This window comes from Dama dama, chromosome 12 (genome assembly GCF_033118175.1).
Source record: "Dama dama isolate Ldn47 chromosome 12, ASM3311817v1, whole genome shotgun sequence".
Classification (NCBI taxonomy): domain Eukaryota; kingdom Metazoa; phylum Chordata; class Mammalia; order Artiodactyla; family Cervidae; genus Dama; species Dama dama.
Genome location: NC_083692.1, coordinates 82,214,651 through 82,232,841, shown reverse-complemented (window position 1 = coordinate 82,232,841; position 18,191 = coordinate 82,214,651). Strand labels below are relative to the sequence as shown.

General features: G+C 37.9%; 1 protein-coding gene across 2 annotated transcripts in view; it reads left to right on the top strand.

Annotated features, from left to right (window-relative positions):
• Positions 1-5,233, top strand: part of ARIH1 (ariadne RBR E3 ubiquitin protein ligase 1) — a 99,856-nt gene extending 94,623 nt beyond the window's left edge. For both annotated transcript variants that reach the window (XM_061157922.1, XM_061157923.1), the window contains 2 exons: positions 803-915; positions 1,884-5,233. In XM_061157922.1, coding sequence (XP_061013905.1) covers positions 803-915; positions 1,884-1,968 — 198 coding nt within the window. In that variant the 3' untranslated portion in view covers positions 1,969-5,233. The remainder of the gene's footprint in view (positions 1-802; positions 916-1,883) is intronic.
• The last annotated feature ends 12,958 nt before the right edge of the window (positions 5,234-18,191 follow it).

Sequence of the window (18,191 nt, the reverse complement as noted above, 5' to 3'; positions counted from 1 at the left end):
ACTTTTTAGCTCTGTTGACTTGAAGCAAATTACTTAACCTCTTCTATATCTCTGTTTTAGAATGGGGATTATACTTTTCTAGAAATGTTAAGATGTTTAAGTGAGACAATCCATGTATAATGCTTATGTAACACCAGGCACATCGTAAGTTCTTTCAAAAGTCTATTCAGGTAAAACGAATAACACAGTATTAGAAGTAAATATGGTGCTTGTCTTTTGTGGAGAAGTAGTGACTAAAAGGGGGCTTTCAGCAGTAAAGTTTTTTCAAGTAGAGATGCTCATTTAAAATTTATGCATGCAGTATTGATGTGGATAGATGGCTAGACAGTAACAATGACTAGCAGATGGGAATTTAGATGGGTAAATGTACAGAACTAGCTATACTAGTAACAGATAACAAAATTTTAATCTTCCATACAGTGTTTTCTGATAAGATTAGGTATCTAGCTAGATAGAAATAATAATGCGTTTCTGTTTGTTCCTTAGGCTTTAGCATAATAGTTTTCAGAGCTAGAAGATTTCCAAGAATGTTTTCTTAAAGTTCTTTCAAATTGTACTTGGTATTCTTCCAGAGGTAATGGATAAATCTTTGGTTCTTTTTATAGTTAAAAAGCTCTTCTGAGAGAAAAAAAGAGAAAACAAATTGTTAGAGGTGGAAGTAATGAAGGACTTCAGAGGTGCAGTTGACCACCTGTGAAAACTGGTGTTGAGTACAGTCTTATCAAGGAAGCAGCTAAGATGGCTTGTCTCTTAGCTTTCTTTTGAAGGCAGAATTTACTGTATGTTCTTCTTCCTCTTGCAGAATAACCAAGCAGATCTAGAGAATGCCACAGAGGTGCTCTCGGGTTACCTCGAACGAGATATTTCCCAAGACTCTCTGCAGGATATAAAGCAGAAAGTACAAGATAAGTACAGGTAAGTTTATTTTTAGTTGTTGAGCAGAGATGTCTGCCACTGGTGGTCTGGTATGCCGTAGTGGTGAAGTTAGATGATGGTGAGACTTGGGTTTAGCATATTCAGTGACTGGCCTGCTGCCATGTTTCTCACAGATTGCTTCCGTCCTTTGGGCATAGGGAGGAATTTGTCCCACTGGCTGATCCTGCTTCTTCCATGTGGCTTTATCTATGTAGTTATTGCCCTGACAGGAAGAAGGAGCCCAAAAAGGGCAAGTGACTATTAGGATGAGGGGTGAGAATAAGATGTTGGCCCTGGCCTAGGGATCCTGTGGATCGTGGCTCTTGGCAAGTGAGCTACCCAGACTTTTTAAAGATTTTTTTCTAAGATTGGATTTTCCAAGGAGAGATTTACTTTGTCCTAGGGATAGATGATACTTTAAGAGATGTCACCTCTTAAGCAAAAGATGCAAAATGTTTGCTTTCTCCCATAGAGCTCTTTCTCCAAAAGTTATTTTCTGGCAAACGTTGTTTTCTCTTTAATAGTAGTAGAAACCTCTGGGAGTTTGCAAGACTTGAAAATTTAGTCCTGAGTAATATTTTCACTTCCCTTAGCCAATTATAGCAACCGCTAGTACTTTTAAGATTTTACAGTTGTGAATAAATACCCCCTGAAATTACTTCTTCCTAAAACTGTTTACTTACCTGTAGAATGATAAGATTGAATCAGATAATTTCTAAGCCCTTTTTATTGCTCTGGAATTAATTTCCCCAAACTAGAAACTCCGAAAAATACCTTTTGAAAATTAGAAATTGTCATGTCTTTACATCTAGATCTAAAAATATGCCTTTTAAAAACAGGTGCTTGGTTCTATGTCTGGATAAACTATAGGGAGCCCTACAAAACAAGTAAATGCCTCTTGTAAAGAAAAATTATTGGAGGCTGACAACAGGTGTTCTTTTTTTTTTTTTTTTTCTCTTTGATTACAGATACTGTGAGAGTCGACGAAGGGTTTTGTTACAGCATGTGCATGAAGGCTATGAAAAAGATCTGTGGGAGTACATTGAGGACTGAGAATGGCCCTGCATAAAATGAACTCTGAAAATTTTACCATCTAGAGTGCTCATGCAATTAAAACAAACAAAACAAACACAAACAAGGAGGCACTAAGCCTGTTCTGACACTGCTGGTCTGTAGAACCAGAATTCTGTTTTGTTAACGGAAAGTTTAAGTAAATTATATTGTAATAAAAAAAAAAGGTAGATAAACCATTGTACAACAGTATTCTAGGCCGCCAACAAAAGTGTGACAGACACACTAAAAGCCCTCCAACTTTAACTTGTAACGTAGCTTCATTCTCAAAGCTGACTCCTTTTTTTCATTTTCTTTTTCCTGAGTGTAGTACAGTTAAAATTTAAAACAGCTCCTTGACACTGCTTTTCATGTCCAAACCAGCCATTTTGTTGTACTTTGGTAAAGGACCTCTCCCGTTTCTCCCCTACACATACAGATACACCCACACACACAGACTGTCTCTCTCTCATACCCCAAGGTCATGAGTGAATAATGATTAGTTCCTTGTAAAGAAAATTCTTGGGGCGGGGAAGAGGGTAGGCAGAAAGAGGAATTAAACAAAAAAACAAAAAAAACTTTGTATATGACTTTTAAAACAAGAGGACAACACAGTATTTTTCAAAATTGTATATAGTGCATATGCATGGACAAAGCAAGCGTGGCACGTGTTTGCATAATGTTTAATTACAAAAAATATTTATTCTTTAAAAATCTTCAAGATTATGTCTATTTGCTGTGCATTTTCTTTCAGTTTGCTTTATCTTTCCAGGGTTGAGGGTTGGGATAAAAGGTGTGTTGGTTTAGCACCTCTGGAAGACCTAACTCGAGTTCTTTGATTTCCCCTTCCTGAAATTACTTTGCCCTCTCTGGTTTTGATGTATTTGTTGCTGGCCCTGGGTCTCATGCCCGGAATTGCCAGCCCCTGGTCGAGCACAGAGGGGTCAGGCTCTGACTAAATGCCGTGGCCTGGTAAGGGCTGCAGCAGGGAGCTTTGTTGCTGCCACTGAAGAGTGACCCAGTCTCCAACCTCATCCCTCTCCACAGCCTCGTACATCTACGGAAGCCTTTGTGTGCCCGTGTCAGACACACAGCTGAAGGCTTCCTCGGCTTCCTGTCACATCCAGAGGAAACATTTCAAAAATTTGTCCCTTTAATTGCTGCTTTGAGCCTTTTAAGATTTTTAGTTATGGCTCTTCTCTCACCCCTTCTTTATGTTAGGGTGTCAAATAGGACATTTTTGCTTTAAGTATAAATATAAATAAATAGCCATTCACTTAGATTCAGATTGTGAATTAAAAATGGCAGATACTGAAATTGCTTGTGTGTGTTGCTGTGGGTTCAGTTTGAAGGCAAACATCCTAGAACTTGATATTCCCATCTAGTGCATTTAAATAGAAATCACTGTTTGCTTCTTTTCTATTTGTCAACAGATAGGAGAATTAATAAGGCGTTTTAGCTGTGATGTCCATTTTTATGAAATTTCTACTAAGAGCTATGTTAAAAGTAAAGGATGGTGGTGGTTTTATTAACTATGTATCTGTTTAGGCCATTCTGGCTGTGGTATTTTTCATCCCTAAATCTGTCAGTTTTATACAGGAGTACAGAGTGAACTAGGCAACTAGATGAGGTCTTAATACTAAATACCACTTCTGGCTGAAGGACCTCTTTGTCTTCCTCTAAATGTCTTGCGCCTAGGGAGTGTTTACCTTTTGTGAGGCAGCTTTGTCTGCTCTTGCACCATACATCTTACTACTCCATTGGGAAGTCGGTTCACTTTCCTCTGGCCTTTTGCCTAAGTTAGGCTTTGCTAAATCAACCCTACTTTTCCTTTTAGAAAAGGTTGTTACATGAGATGTCCTTGCAACTGTTCTTTTCCCATCAGAAATCAGTGAATGTTTGCTGAGTATATTATGCTGCTTCCTTAAACCACTTGTCGCTCTAGGATCAACTTTACCTATACCTTTTATCCTCCCCTCCCTTGCCACCTCAGGTGCAAATCTGAACTCAGTGTCTGCTTCTTCGTTATTCTCTTTCTCCTTCCCTTTCCCTGTCAACCATTTGATTTTATTTTAAATGACTGCATCAATCTTAAAAGGCATTTATCAAAACTAAGGATTTTTTTTTTTTAAGAAAGCTTGAATAAGTTCCTTTCCCTGGTAACTTTGAAAAGCAGCCAGAGTTGCTATCTAGATATATGTGGTCCCCTTAAAATGTTTTGCGTATATGTGGTGTTTTAAGAAATATCTTACATGGTTAACTACAGTATCTAGATTTGAGTGTCATAAATCCTTTTTACACGCTCCCCTTACAAGAGGTATCCAGAAACAGTGTGTGCACTTCATAATAACAGCCCCCACCCATGGAAGAACAGTGCTTTTTAGAGCTGTTTTCTAGTTGCAGTGTTGGCATATTTACCTGAGGGTATTGCAGTTGTGGGTGCATTCCCTAATATGTATGGATCAAGATGCATTGGCCTTTTCCAGTTCAAGCTTTTAACAACTATCTCCATATCTGACAGAACTCCCATCAGTTAATCACTTTCATTGTCAATAACTTCAGTGATCTCAGCTGGGGTAGGTCTTAAGCCATATGATATGATGGCTTCCCTGTTTCACCTACCTAAGTCTTTCTGTCAGAGGGCTCTATTCATGGTCAGCACCAGGGTCTCCCTTGTCTTCTTGAGGTCTTCTGAAAACTGCATGCATCATTTGAACAATTCATTGAGCAGTAGATGGACTTAAATAATTTACAATAAAATTGTTGATCCAAAGCGCAGGACTACAAACCACAGTGGTAAAATTGAGTGGCATATATCATCAGACTCTAAATTCTGTGTAATCCGCTGCAACCCAGATTGTATGTGTTTTATGTGTGTTTAAATAAATACATTAAATACACATGTGTATACATACACACAAATATAGCAGATCCAAGACTGACTGACTTGATTTGAAGTGGTTGAATCTGCAGTGTAAAATGCAGATCAGCCATGATTAGGAACTGAAATTTAGCATAAGAGAGAAAAGGACTTGATGTACAAAAATCCCGGTATAGAGCACTTGGGGGAGGGGGGGGGGCGGGTTGGTGAGACAATCAGATCGGTAAATTGATTAAATGCTCCTAACCCTGTAATTTTGTGCATAGAGCACACTGTGCTGTGGAAATAACTGTTCTTAGATTTTCATTGTAACTGGACTGTTCAGGTTGCCCAGAGGGAAAGAACATTCCTAATTCTAATAAAATAAACTTTTATTTTGTTATTTCATTAGTTACTTATGTTTATTTTTATATTAAGAAAAAGACCTTGGTGGCCTAAGAGTCACCTATATTATGTGCCTTATTCACTGTTCCTACTTAACATAAAATGTCAAGATTTGGTTTAGTTTCTTTGCAGGGAACTGTGAATGAGACTCTCCCCAACAATAAACTTGGTTAATGAAGCCTTCAGAGCATTTTCTGGAAGCTTTCCAAGTTCTGTGTCTTGAACATTGAACTTAGATTGCTATTCATTTTATAACAGTGATGCTAGATGCTCAGTAGATCTTTGTCAATTTATAGAGATAAAATATTTAAAAGTCATTCTCAGACTTGAAACTCCTTCACAGTACTTCCACTTGCACTTTTAGAAGCTGATATCTCCTGCCAGAATGAGGGGAGAGTTGTCTTAAAGAAGGTCCCAAAGTTGAGATCTTTGTCATTAATATTCAAGGCCAGATTTTAGGACAGTTTAATTTGGTCTTATTTGGATTTACAATTACCAGAGTTCATTTATCACTTATATCTTCAGAACACTTTAACTTGTATCATTGTCTAAAAGAAAGGTAATATTACTCAACAAGATTAAGCAACTTGTCCAAGATTTCACAATGTCTCCTATCTCAAACTTAAGCTTTATTCTTTCTGAGCAGCATCATGCTACCTCTTTGTATCAATATTTTGTTAATCTGGTTTCAGAATGAGGTAGCATTTGATCCTGAGAGGTGGTTCTTATCTAATCTGTAGTGTACTTTTGAACCTATCAAAGACTATAAATACCTGTTACTGTTCCTGTTAGAGGAAGGCTATATGCTACATCTGATCTTTAATTTGCTCTTGCAGGATTTGCAACTAATGTGGCTCTCTGTTTTGCCTCATCATAAAAATCAGCCATGGATAGAAGAATAACCCTTCCCATCTTGGTGACTGGGACTGGCACCATGAGAAGACTATTACACATGGTAGTTGAGAGTAGAGAGTTCAGCATCATTTGATTTGATCAACAGTGGCCAAGTAATTTGCAGTTGTAGGTCTAATTATTTGTTAAATGAATTTCCAGTGTGAAAATTTTTGCATTGTCCATTGGAACTTGTAGGAGAATTTGTTTTATAACTGAAAATGCACAGAAAAGTGTATTTCCATCTGTTTCTCAGCATTTCTCCTGTGGAACCTGTGAAACTTTTCAGAAAATAAGTAGTAAGAACTGGGGGGAGACCTTGGCTCATTTAGAAACAGGAAAAAGCGTGAATCCTCATATTTTTTCAGGGTTCTTTGGGGATAAAGTTGGTGTGTTTCTGGTTCATTTTAAGGAATTTGTTTCTCCACTTAATTACCCAAGATGAAATAGCTAACTCGGAAATGTTCAACCAGAAATAATCAAATAATGCCTACTGCAGGAGCAGAGACCAGTAGCTTTTACAGCAGTGAAAATAATATATGAGATTCTTTTGAAAAACAATTTTTAGACTATGATTAAACTATATATAATGTTTGTTTAGGGCCATTTTCAGAGTGGAAGCCAATTAGAATATAAATTAGTCACATACTGATAACATAGCAGCTCTAACAATGCCAAAAGCACAACTTTATTACCACAGTAATCCATGGGTCTCAAGTGATACCAATACAAGAGTCAAACTCAGATGTCTACAAGAACCAAGTAAATATTTTAATAGTCTGCCCTGGGCTAAGAGGGCTCTGAGAGGAGCCTCTCAATTTTGAAATGTTGGTTATTAAAATATTATTAAATATGGGTCAGAAAAGAGCTGCGCTTGGGCCTGTCATTTTCCAGCTTGTGTTGCAACTAGAAGTCATTGTTCATTTTACACATTGAAATCACAGATAACTTCAAAGGGACAAGCCAAAAAAAAAAAAAAGAAAACTATGCTTGAGTTTCACCCCATAGAAGTCATGATTTAATTGCTCTGGGTTGTGTCCTGAGCAGTGTTAATTTTTAAAGCCACACCCAACCCTGGTGCTTGTCCAGTGCCGTCTGAGACCCATAGGCAAGGCTGAGTCCATTGATGTAGATACTTAACATAGTTGCCAAGACGAGCATAGCTGAGCACTGTATAGTCAGATGGGACAGTAGGGCTTGTGTCAAATTCACAGGCTCAGGAAAGGGCCATGCTGTATGCTCTAGCTGAGTGGGTTTTGTGGAATGCTGCCTCCTAAGTGTCCAGTGCGAAGTGCCCAATTTGTTATTTTTTTTTGTTACTGGTGTTTTGATAAGTGGTACACCTTGGAGAAAATAAATTCATGAAACCAAAAGTACTGTAGAACTGACAACGTGAATAGAATATTCACATCAACTGGCAATACGTTTTCTTAGTAAGAGAAAGAACCCTGTCTGGAAGTAGAGTGAGCAAAGGATGTTGGTTAAGCTATCCATTTCAAGTCAATGCACAATTTCATTTAATCAGTTAAATTCAGAGCACTTGAAAGTCACAAGCTTCTTGGCCATTCCTTTTTCATTCTTTGGATCAACTTGGATGTTTTAAGACAGTGTATTTTCTCTTATTTTTATTCCGAGTGTGGTTGGTGCAGTAGAAAGGATATCTGTATTTCTCAGCCACAGTTTTCCCTTTGTAAGATGGGGATACTGGTGGCTCAGACAGTAAAGAATCTGCCTGTAAGGTAGGAGACCTGAGTTTGATCCCTGGGTTGGGAAGATCTCCTGAAGAAGGTAATGTCAACCCACTCTACTATTCTTACCTGGAGAATCCCATGGACAGAGGCGCCTGGCAGGCTACAGTCCATGGGGTTGCAGAGTCATACATGAGCAGCTAACACTTTTGCTTTCAATAGGAGCTATAATTTGAGTGCTTCTTGCCAGATGCCTTACTTAAATTATTTGTATCTTCTGGGCAGCCCTAAAACAAAGTAGGGATTGCTGTCCTATTTTATGAGAAGAAAGGTGTCAAGACTAGCAATTCAAACTTTAACAGCATTTATGGTGGTGTCGTACTTGTCTGATTCCATGTGTTCATTCTCTCATAATATATATATATTTTTTCCTCATAATATTTTTTATAGGAATGTTGTGAGGATCAAAGAAAATCAGCAGAAAAACAAAGCCTGTTACAACTAATGAGCATACTAGTACTAATTTAGGGAAAAAATAAGGATGCAAAGTTGTCTCATAGACTCCCAGAGCAGGATGAGATTGGATCCAGGAACTAGAAAGCCAATTTGGACTCCTAAAACTGGCATTGTCTGTATAATCTACATCATTCTAAAGGCTTCTGCTTTTCCTCTCCACTACCACCATAGCTCTAGGTGTTACATGTTAACTGTCACAGACACATGTATAGAAAACCCAACAGACCCTTGGGACATTATGATTGGTACAAATGTGACTTTGGGGGGCTTACCCCTGTGGATGAAGAAGCAGATCTTAGAGATAATGTTTTGCTGGCTGTACATCACAAGTGTCCTCAACAACACCAAAATGCCCTGAAAGTTCTCTTTTTAAATAAATGTAAAGAGTTTGTATATGATAGATACTCATGTCTAACTTATTTCGTGTTTACTAAATGCTTCATGTCCGTGTTTTTGAAACTCAAAATCATATGAGATAGTTACCATCTCCATTTTACAAGTAAGACGATAGAAGCTCAAAGAAGGTGGGTTCTCTCTCTCAGACCATCTGTAAGTGGCCGAATGAAGATTGAAACCTAAGGTCCTTCAGTCAGCACCCGCAGTGTTGGGAACTGTTTTACCATGGTGAAATAAAGCAGTCTGTCTGAAGCACTTTATCCTGATTCCACGTAGAGCTTCCATGGGTTGCTCAAAGTCACCTAGCCAGTTAATGGCAGGTCTGCAGGCACATTTTGACTCCTAAGTTCATTTCATCACTCTAGCTGCTTCCCAAACAACTTTGCCAAAAGTAATTGCTAAACTTATACAGACTAGTTAAGGGACTTCAACCTCAGATTACTCAATGACCAATTCTTTTTGACTTTTCTCTATTCAAAACATGTCTTTTTGTTGTTAACCTCAGATACTCTTAAGAAGGACCCAAAGTATGCCTTTTTCTCTCATTGCAGAGCCACCCTGACGTTTTAATGAGAGTTTAAAAGCAAGCCTCTTATTTCCCAACCCTCTCCAGAAAGCACATCTCTTACCTATTTTGAGCTGATGATCTGGCTTCTTATGCACAAAGTAACATTTCCTGATTTGATGTCTTATTTAGCACCAGTATATCCCTCCTCCGGATTCCACCTATGTAAAAGTTTGGTATTTAATTTTCAAGCTGCCTGCTTTTGGCAATGGAATATTCAAGTTTGTTTCAGAGTGGGAATTTGGAAGGTGATTATAGAGAATTCTCTATGGTAGATAATTGTCTGGAAAACTGTCTAGGCTGAAAACTTGCTTCTATAGATTTTAGATTTCTTTCTGATGGTTAAAATTGGTTTCTGTATGCTTAACACCAAAGCAGTGCCTGAGAAACTACTTCAGTGCATGTCCAATGACAGAATTGTGAATCAGGATCTGATTCTCTGGAATCAGTTGGCCAAATGAGGTTCCTAAGGAATGAGGAAGAAAACATGCAGTCTCAAGTTTTCTGAGGGACCCTATCCACAAACATCACTACTTCCTGAATTCCCCAACTTCCTCTTGTAGGGAGACTCCTATGTGTACTCCCACCTATGTAACAGGTCACATCCTTTTCTCAGGGAGTGCCACATAAAATGATTACCAGAATTTAGGAACACCTCTTGTGGATCTACTTGGCAGTAAACATTCTAATAGAATGCTTTAAAATTGTAAGTTCTTGCACCTGCTCTCAAGTCATTTATAATCTAACCAACTGGTCTTCCTGATATGAACAGAGTTGTTTGCTTGTTAATAAATTCCTACCGTATGATCCTGACTTGTGGTTCGTTTCTCCATAACTAGGGCAAATACTAAGTGTTTTCTAACAAAGGAGGAAGCATCATCTGCATGTCCACCTGCTTTGAATAGGAAATAAATTTGTATCCCCAAATCATGTGATTGATTTAGAGTATTGTAAAGGTCATGACAGCAAATATCAGAGAGTGGGTTTAATGAAGAGTAATAGTGTTCTACATGCCTCTGAATGATTTTTATTCCATTGTTTTAACTACCTTGCAATAGGGTAAGTTATGTGTTACAGCACCTATTCATGTTAAAATCACATTACTACACATCAGTGCCTTAAAATAGTCAAATGGTTGTTCACTAACCAATGGCAATAAATTGTTGGTTCCACAAAATTGCTTCACGGATTACAAATGCTACTTCTTAGGTGCACTAAATTGTGTGCCCTTTACGATAAATGCTATAATCAAGGGCCTAGCCCTGAACAGATTGGAGCCCAAAGATTGCACTGAGGAGAAAAATCAGATAGGTCAGTAAAGGGTTGGGAACAGATGCTCTTGGAGTAGGTATCCGCAACCCATCTTTAGTTTAAGTTGATCTGTAGAAATAAATTTATTATAAAATGTGCACTGTTAAGTGTTCACATTAATGTTTCAAGAGTTGTATACATCTGTGAGATAACCCTCCTCAAAGAAGATATAGAATGTTACCATTAACTCTTGTGCATCTTTAAAATTATCCCTGCTCCACTCTACTCCAGTGATCATTTGCTGATTTTCTAACTATATATTTATTTTGCCACTTTTGGACTTTATGTAAGTGAATCATATACTCTTGCATCTGGCTTCTTTCACTTAAAATGCTTTAAAGACTTCTCCATATTGTATGTATTGTTAAATTATTCTTTATTGCTGGGTAGAATTTCATTCTAAAATATACCACAGTTTGTTTATCCATTCTGCTTTTAGGCTGTTTGATTTGGGGCAATTATGAATAAGGCTGCTATGTATATTCTTAAGTTATATTTTTTTGTTTTGTGGATACATTTTTATTTCGCTTGGATAAATACCTAACCATAGAAAATTGCTGAGTCATATGACAAGTTTTTAAGAAGCTGCCTTCCTGTTTTCCAAAGTGGTTTATCATTTTGGGCTCTCATTCGTGATGTATGAGTTCCAGTTGCTTCACATGTTTGTCAGCATTTACTGTTGTCTATGTTTTTTATATTAATTGTCTTGGTGTGAAAGAACTCTGATTTTAATTTACATTGCATTTCCCTGATAATTAGTGACATTGAGCACTTTTCATATGCTTAATTTACATTTGTATATCTTTCATTCTTTTATGAAATACCTTTCATGTGTTTCCCATTTTAAAATTGAATTGTCTTTTTATGGTGGTTTTTCTGTGAAATCTGGATACACGTTCTTTGATGGGTATATGTGCTGTGATTTTTTTCTTTTTTGTAGATTATGGTTTGTTCACTTTCTTACTGGCATCTTTTGATGAGCAGAAGTTTTTATTTTCATAAAGTCTACCTTATCAAGTTTTTCTTTTGTGATTTTATGACCCCCAAGCTCACAGAGAATGTATTTTCTTCTAGAAGTTTTATGGTTTGGGTTACGTCTACCTATAATCCATCTCACTGGTTTCAGGTTTTACATTTACGTTATAGAGTTTTATATTTAGGTAAATGTAAAACTCAAATTAATTATTAATTTCAAATTATTTGTACAGAACATGTTTATTTCAACATAGATATCCAGTTCCAGCAAAATTTGTTAAGAAAGATTTTCCTTCACCCATTAGATTGATTTAGCATCTTGGTTGAAAGTCAGTTTACCATATGTGTGTGAGTTATTTCTAGACTCTCTGTTCTGTTCCCCACAGAATACTTTATTCCTCACAATACTTCATTAATACTGCTTTTCATATTTTTCCAGCAAGCCTGATGTTCCATCTGGTGGTGGTGTTATTCTGTCACTAAGTCATGTCTGACTCTCTGCGACCCCATGGACTCCAGTGTGCCGGGTTTCCCTGTCCTTCACTATCTCCTTGAGTTTGCTCAAACTCATGTCCATTGAGTCGGTATAAATTCCCTTTAATCTGAAAAACTTTGTTTTAGCATTTGTTCCATTGCAGCTTTTCTAGAGATGAATTCTCTTGGCTTTTATCTGTCAGAGATTATATTTTACATTTATTTTTGAAGGTTATTTTAGTTGAATACAGAATTCTATGTTGACGTTTTATTTCTATTTTCAGTTCTTTAAATTTGTCCTCAGTTCTCATTTGTTTCTGGAGAGAAGTTGTCCATCATTTTTATGTGTTTGCCTGTCTATACTGTGTTTTTTTTTCCCTTTGATGGTTTTATCTACTCTTTATCTTTGGTTTTCAGCAGGTTGGTTATATGTCTAGGTATGTTTTCCTTTGTATGGGGATTACTGAACCTGTTGAATCTGTATTGATGTCTTCCATTAATAATGGATATTTCTTGTGGCTATTAGCTCTTCAGTTATTTCTTTTGTTCCGTAGTCCCTCACCTATCTCTCCTTCTGGGACTCCAATTACATGTGTATTAGGTTATTTGATTTTATCCTGCAGATCTCAGGTGGTTTCCCCTCATTCTTTTCCCTTTTTGTTTTTTGCTGTCATCAGGTTCCCTGATGCTTTTCTGTTAAACCCATCTGATGAAATCTTTATTTCTGATACAGTACTTTTTACTTTTAGCATTTCATTATATTTGTGTAGTTATCATGTTTCTGCTTTTTAATTTTTCATGTGTATTGTCCACATTTTCCACTAGACTTTTTAAAGCATTTTCATCAGTTATTTCAAAAATCCTATCTTATGGATTCTGACATGTTGGCCTCTGCTAGATTTTTTTTAGCATTTTGCTTTTAGCCAGAGTTACTTTAAAGATCCCAACTGATAATTCAACATCTGGGTCATTTCTTATTCTGCTGCTCTTGAACCTTTCTCTGTTACCATGGATCTTACTTTCTTGCCTTTGCACATGTCTTAATGTTTGACTATGCAGGGCATTTTGTATACGAAACAGGAGAGACTGAAGTAAGTATTACTTACCTTGAAAGTGGGGCATGCCCATTTTTCTTTCAGCCACTTGCGTAGTGACTCAGTCAATCTGATATTTATTTGAACTAGATCTGGGCTCTTTTGCATCTTTAGCTTGATTCAGCTCACCATCAGCTTCAAATATTTTGAACCCAGAATCAGAACTTTCCCTTCAGTAGGGCCTGCTGAAAATAGGTTTTGGGCATGGTCAAGATCCCAGAGATCTGACTTTGCTTCATAGCTAAGGTGTCAGCTTTTGGAAAAGTGAGTGAGCTTTCCTTTCTAGTGGGAATTGTAGATAAACCAGCCTAGCTAACTTGGTCAGTGGAATAAATGGCTGGGAAGGTATTTCTCTCAGTTCTTTTTGTTTTCCTTTTAGTTGATTATTTTTAGCTATACTGGGTCTTCATTGCTGTATGCAGGCTTTTCTCTAGTTTAGGTAGGCAGGAGCTACTCTCTAGTTGTGGTGTACAGGCTTCTCACTGGGGTTGCTTCTTTTGTTGCAGAGCACCGGCTGTAACTGTGTGGGGTCAGTAGTTTCTGCACACAGGTTTAGTTGCCCCATGGCATTTGGAATCTTCTCGAACCAGAGGTCAAACCTGTGTCCCCTGCATTGGTAGGCAGATTCTTAACCACCGGACCACCAGTGAAGTCCTCTCTCAGTTTTACTGTGTGCCCCACCCTTCATCTTTTCCAGAGGAGTGCCTGCAATGCCTGGGGGTTGGGGTCTCAGCTCTCCTGCCTCCTGTGTCCCTCTTAGCCTTCAAGAGTATCTCTGGTGGATTTCTTAGCATTCCTGTGTTGCCCCCTCATTTTATGAGCATCTTGCACTTGGGACAGGCTCCACTTACCCCAAGGAAAAGAGAGATCTCTCTCAACTCTTCTCCTATACACGCCCTGTCCCACTTCTGGTCTTCTACCTCCCTGTACTTTTTTTTTAAGATCCAAGAGGTAAGATTGGTAGGTGGGTGCAGCTCTCTTTGTGAATTTGAGTCCTCTAGATTCTGTTGTCATGCCAGCCTCAACGGGACTGTTACATTTTTTGTTAAGTTCAACTGCCTTCTCTTTATTCCCCTTTGGTGGATTTATCTTCCTAGCATAGGAATATAAGCAGCCATGTATCTTCTCTCTCCAATGAAGGACTTAGCGCTTTCTGGAGGTTGGTTCACTTAAATTTCTTTATGTCCTCAGCTCTCTGATGAATTAAAAATATGTTTGATTTTCAAGCTAATCTAGCCTTTGTTTGCTCGGGTGAGAGAGATATGACTTGTGGTTTTCTGCATCCAAATGAGTGAAACCCAGGAATGGGAGCTTTAAAAAATGGTTTCATCTACATATTTTTAAAATAGTTTTTAAAATTAAAACTACATGGATAATAAAAAGCTAAATTTTACAGAATGGTGAACAATGAAAAGGGAATTACCTTCCCATTATAGTCCTCTCTACACCCTCTGCAGAGACAAACATCATTACCAGTTTCGTGTGATAATTTCTCAAAATTATATTTTCAAAAAGTATGCATATCCCTCCCCTTTTTAAATTTTGGCTGCACCACATGGCATGTGGAATCTCACTTTCCTGACTAGGGATAGAACCTGTGCCCCCTGCAGGGGATGCTCAGAGTCTTAAACCACTGAAGTTCCCCCTGGCGACCCCCCCCCCCCCCCCCCCCCACTTTTTAAACACAAAGAGAACCACACTGTCTTCTACATTTTGCTTTTTTTTTTTTCATTTAACTATTTCACCATCTTAAAGTTGTTTACAAACTGCATAGTATGCCTTTGTTTGTTTGTTTGCTGCCGCTCTGTACTGCATGCCAGATCCCCAACCAGAGAGAGAGCAAACCTGTATCTCCTGTGTTGGAAGTGCAGAGTCCTAACCACTGGACTACCAGGAATGGGCATGTTTACCAGAAAATACCAGGAATGGGCATGTTTAAAATGCTTCAAGAAGCTCCTGGAGCTTCAGGTTATATCAAGGTGTTTCCCGTGCTGGCTGGGCTCTCGGAAGTTAGTGGTATGGGTTTGGGGAAGACTGAATACCGCAAAAGAGGTATGAGGTGCTGGAGAGTTGCCCGGCAGGTAGAGTCAGAACAAAGTTAGTTGTAGACCCAACCAGAGTGGGAATGACATATTGAAGTATTTAAAATGTAGAAACTCAACTACAATTCTTTTATATGTATTTTGGGAATGTTAAAAAGTTACTGATGCCTGATTCTTCTCTTGCCTCATCAACTCTATCATGGGAAAAAGAAGATAAATTCCATTTTGTTTGGAATGCCTTACCCATCTATATGACTTGAATGATCCTGGTAAACAAGATTACATCCAAGGAGGTTTTCTAAGGGAAATGAAGACTTATGTGTTACATAAGAAGCATTATCTATGTGATTCTGGGATCTTCCCTGGAAAATACTACATGTTTATTACATGTTTTGAAATTTTTCTAATTATCTATCTAATTAGCACATTAGATTTAGTTATTGACATTTGAGAAACCAACATTCTTTCTCATGAGAAAGGCCCTTGCACAGAAAGTGCTTGATCTTCTCATCTCGGGGGTCAAAGGAGAGATTTTTAAACATGTGCTAATGACTTCTCCTTACTTAATAACAAAGACATACAAAAAAGTTACTTACTTCTCACAGGGCCCCTTTCAGGGAGATTTTATATATTGGGAAATATGGGTTTTCCACCAACATCATCTTCCCTGAGGCTCCCCATGTCAGTAACTGACTGTGCTGTGCACTCCATTGCTTTGAAAGTTAGAAATGCAGTCATCTTTCTGAGACATCTCTATCCCTTTCCCTGATTCCCCCATATCCAATTCTACACCATAGGAAATTCGTTTTACCTCGTAAAATTCTTCAGAATACAGTTACCTTTTCTCCATTTCTTTCTCCCATCACTCCAGTCTAGGTGAACTGTTTTATTCTTTTGCAGATTCTTTTAGTCACCTCTAGATTATCAATTCTTGTTTTCCTCTCAATTCATTCTCCACTCATTAACTAATATACATTCATTAAACATTAATTCTGACTATATCACTCATTGCTCAAAACTCTCTAGTGCCTTCCCAATGCCCTTAGAATGAAATCCCTCACATGGCCTCTGTGGATCTGCACCACTAGTCTCTCCTGTTGTTGTTCAGTTGCTGAGTAGGTCATGACTAAGTCGTGTCCAGCTCTTTGTGACCCCATGGACTGCAGCATGGCAGACTCCTCTGTCCTCCACTATTTCCCAGAGTCTGCTTAAATTCATTTCCATTGAGTTGGTGATGCTATCTAACCATCTCATCCTTTGCTGACCCCTTCTTCTTTTGCCTTCAATCTTTCTCAGCATCAGGGTCTTTTCCAATGACTTGGCTCTTTGTATCAGGTGGCCAAAGTATATTGTCATCCTGCTTGTTTAACTTATATGCATAATCTCAGTTCAGTTCAGTGCAGATATATACATAATACATCAGGTGAAATGCCAGGCTGGATGAATCACAAGCTGGGATCATGGTTGCTGGGAGAACTATCAACAACCTCAGATATGTAGATGATACCACTCTAATGGCAGAAAGTGAAGAGGATCTTAAAAGCCTCTTGATGCGGGTGAAGGAGGAGAGTGAAAAAGCTGGCTTGAAATCAACATTCAGAAAACTAAGATCATGGCATTCAGTCCCATTTCTTCATGGCAAATAGAAGGGGAAAAAGAGGAAGCAGTGACAGATTTTTTCTTGGGCTCCAAAATCACTGCGGAGGTGACCTCAGCCATGAAATTATGTCTTTCCTACCTCTCCACCAACTGGAACCAACTCCTCCCCCTTCCTCTTTCCATCTGTGCTGATCTTCCTGTGCTACGAACTGGCCAAGCTTCTCCCATCCTCAGGGCCTTTGCACAAGCTTTTCCTTTGCCTTAGAATTCTTCCCTGGCCTACCCACTTCCTCATCCCTCTTCCCCAAGTTAATGCCTTATCCTTTAGGTTTCATTTTAAACATATCTTACCCAGGGAAACTTCCCTGTCTAAATAAGTCTACAGTGGATCTCCCTGTTATTTGCTTTCACTGTTTCTCCTCAGCATTTACCCCAATTCTAATTATACAGTTAGAATGCTGTTTTATTTATTTTTTTAAATTATTATTATTTTTTTATCTTTTGGCTGCGCTGCACTGCTACACTACACATGGGATCTCAATTCCTCAACCAGGCATCGAACCTGTGTCCCCTTCATTGGCAGCGCAGTCTTAACTACTGGACCACGATGGAAGTCCCTTATGTTGTTCCTTTAATTTTCTCTATTATTGGAATATCCATTTCATATAAAATTTAAATTGTAACAGGGTATAAAGTCTCTTCCCTTCCCTGTCTCTCTGCTACCAATTTCTCCTCCTTACAAATACTTAGTTTTAGCATTTTGAATATCCTTTCAGAGATATTTTGAGTATATAAGCAATGATGTACATAATATTCCTCTTTATTTTTGCCTTCTCTTCTATTAACACAGATCTTATGTACATTTTTCCACACTTTGTTTTTATCTGTTACTAATATATTGTGGCAATCTTTTATATCACTATGTAAATAGTTTATTTTTCATGTACCATATGGTATGGGCACATCATAATTTCTTTAGCCTCAATTTTTAGGCATTTGTTTTGTTTTCATGCTTTGGTTATTACAAACAATGCTGCATTGAATAACTTTGTATTTAAGGCCATTTCCCACATTTATACCTATAGTATATATTCCTAGAATTAAAATAAAGAAATTAAAGGTTATGTGCATTTTTAATTTGGGAAGTAATTCCCAAACTGCTGTCAATGGAGGCTGTAACAATTCACATTTTCTCTAGCCGCAGAGGAAGAATGCATGTTTACTCATAACTCAGTGAAAATTTTGTTCTCTGCCAATGTAAGAGGTAGAAAATATCTCTTGGAACCTTTAATTTGCATGTTTTCTCTTCCTCGCAAAGTTATATTTTCATATGTTTAAGACGCATTTGTATTTCTTCTTTAGTGAACTGTTTCTTCATAAACTTTGCTTATGTTATTATTTAATGTGTGA